The 1600-nt window shown below is 51.6% G+C and overlaps 1 protein-coding gene across 1 annotated transcript; it reads right to left on the reverse strand.

The window, feature by feature from the left end:
* Positions 1-5: 5 nt before the first annotated feature.
* On the reverse strand, positions 6-1572 carry LOC107268713 (the record flags this gene model as incomplete). Its single annotated transcript, XM_025086191.1, is given in 2 exon segments — positions 6-758; positions 906-1572. Coding segments are annotated over 2 exon segments (1420 nt in total), but the record flags the coding sequence as incomplete, so codon positions are not given.
* Between the last annotated feature and the right edge of the window lie 28 nt (positions 1573-1600).

The following is a 1600-nucleotide window of genomic DNA, read 5'->3' on the forward strand; positions in this document are numbered from 1 at the left end:
CAAACCAGGGTCCAGACGAATACCCTCGACCCGATCGTACTCCTCTATATATAACTTCTTGGCCTCGTCGTCGTCGCCACACTCGCGCGGCCAGCCGCTAGCTTCCTGCTTAATCTTTAGGAACGTGTTTATGTAATCGGCAAAGTGACCGCCCGTCCGTGTCGCCGGATCGTACTGGGTAATCTCATACTGCCTTATTTCGTGTATCAACGTTATTTCATACCCCTTACGTACGGCGCGCTTGACCTCGTCCACGATCCACGTCCCTTCGAATACCCTGTCCGCGGGATTCTCGTGAGGACACGACCCCTGTAGCGTGGCCTCTGCACAGGAACGACACAATGCAAAGAGCAGTTTACCGTGCATACGCACCGGTAACACGGGATGATACAGATCTCGCGGTGGTAACACCACACACTTAATCAAGCCCTCCACGTTATCGATGTTGTGGCGATCACCCGTTAATTCGCGACAGTCATCGCCCACGTACACCGTAGGGTGCCCTACAGGGAATTTCCCCGTTTTCGAAATGAAGGGGTACAGCGAACACACATCTACGTAGTGTATCCTCTCAGACCCCTCGACTTCATAAAAACTGACAGTATTACCTGTACGGCCACCGAAGAAAGCATCGCGGGGTTCGAGCGGTGCCTGCGATACCAGCGGGTTCTCATTCAGCGATCTGTATAAAGCTGTCTGTTCAGGATCGCTTATCCAGCGGTCGAATTCACACTCCCAGATTTCCGTCAGCTCGTAACCTAAATACCGAATCTTATCGTTCGTAGCTTGCGTTCTCTCGTAGCGCGCGTCACGGGTTCTCATTCAGCCATCTGTATAAAGCTGTCTGTTCAGGATCGTTTATCCAGCGGTCGAATTCACACTCCCAAATTTCCGTTAGCTCTTACCTAAATACCGAATCTTATCGTTCGTAGCCTGCGTTCTCTCGTAGCGCGCGTCCATGGATCCACCCGTTTGTAGACGACTATCTCTGTTTATACGATAGCATTTCGGGCACCCGTGCCAGAAACAACCCTGAAACTGGAATACGTGTCGCAAACCGGAGTCGGTGTCCAGGTAGTAACCATCGACGGGTGTACCCTCCGGCAGACGATACTCCCGAGTGCGCCCCGCGTGAACTATGGCGCAACCCAAACGATGCTCTAGCGAGAGAAGCCATAAGATGGCCTTACGCGATTGCTTGTCACCGTATCGATACCCACCAGGCGGTAAAATAGCTATCTGTTCGTCCCGCAAAAAGTTTTTCCGAAAAACTTTCGAACACGCCGAGGCTATAGTGGTACTCTCCGAGAAAGGGCAAACGCTGCCATGCTGAAGAAACATTTCGCGGAAAGAAACGCACGCCTGCCTGAGAATGGTAACGTCCGATCTACAGTAATCTATAAACGCGGTTCGAAAGTTAAATACGTATCCGGTAGAACGCTGCTCGTTATACCATGCCAAAAACTGATTACGCTGAGCCGTCGACATCGTATCGGGCGAATAAAACTCGAGCGCTGGCAACGGGCCGATATAATGCTGATTCTCAGGTGTATTGAACAGATGCGGAAAGACCCCCTTTTGTTTCAACCCAGCCGCATCC

The sequence above is a fragment of the Cephus cinctus genome, unplaced genomic scaffold (assembly GCF_000341935.2).
Source record: "Cephus cinctus unplaced genomic scaffold, Ccin1 Ccin1_scaffold0065, whole genome shotgun sequence".
Classification (NCBI taxonomy): Eukaryota; Metazoa; Arthropoda; class Insecta; order Hymenoptera; family Cephidae; genus Cephus; species Cephus cinctus.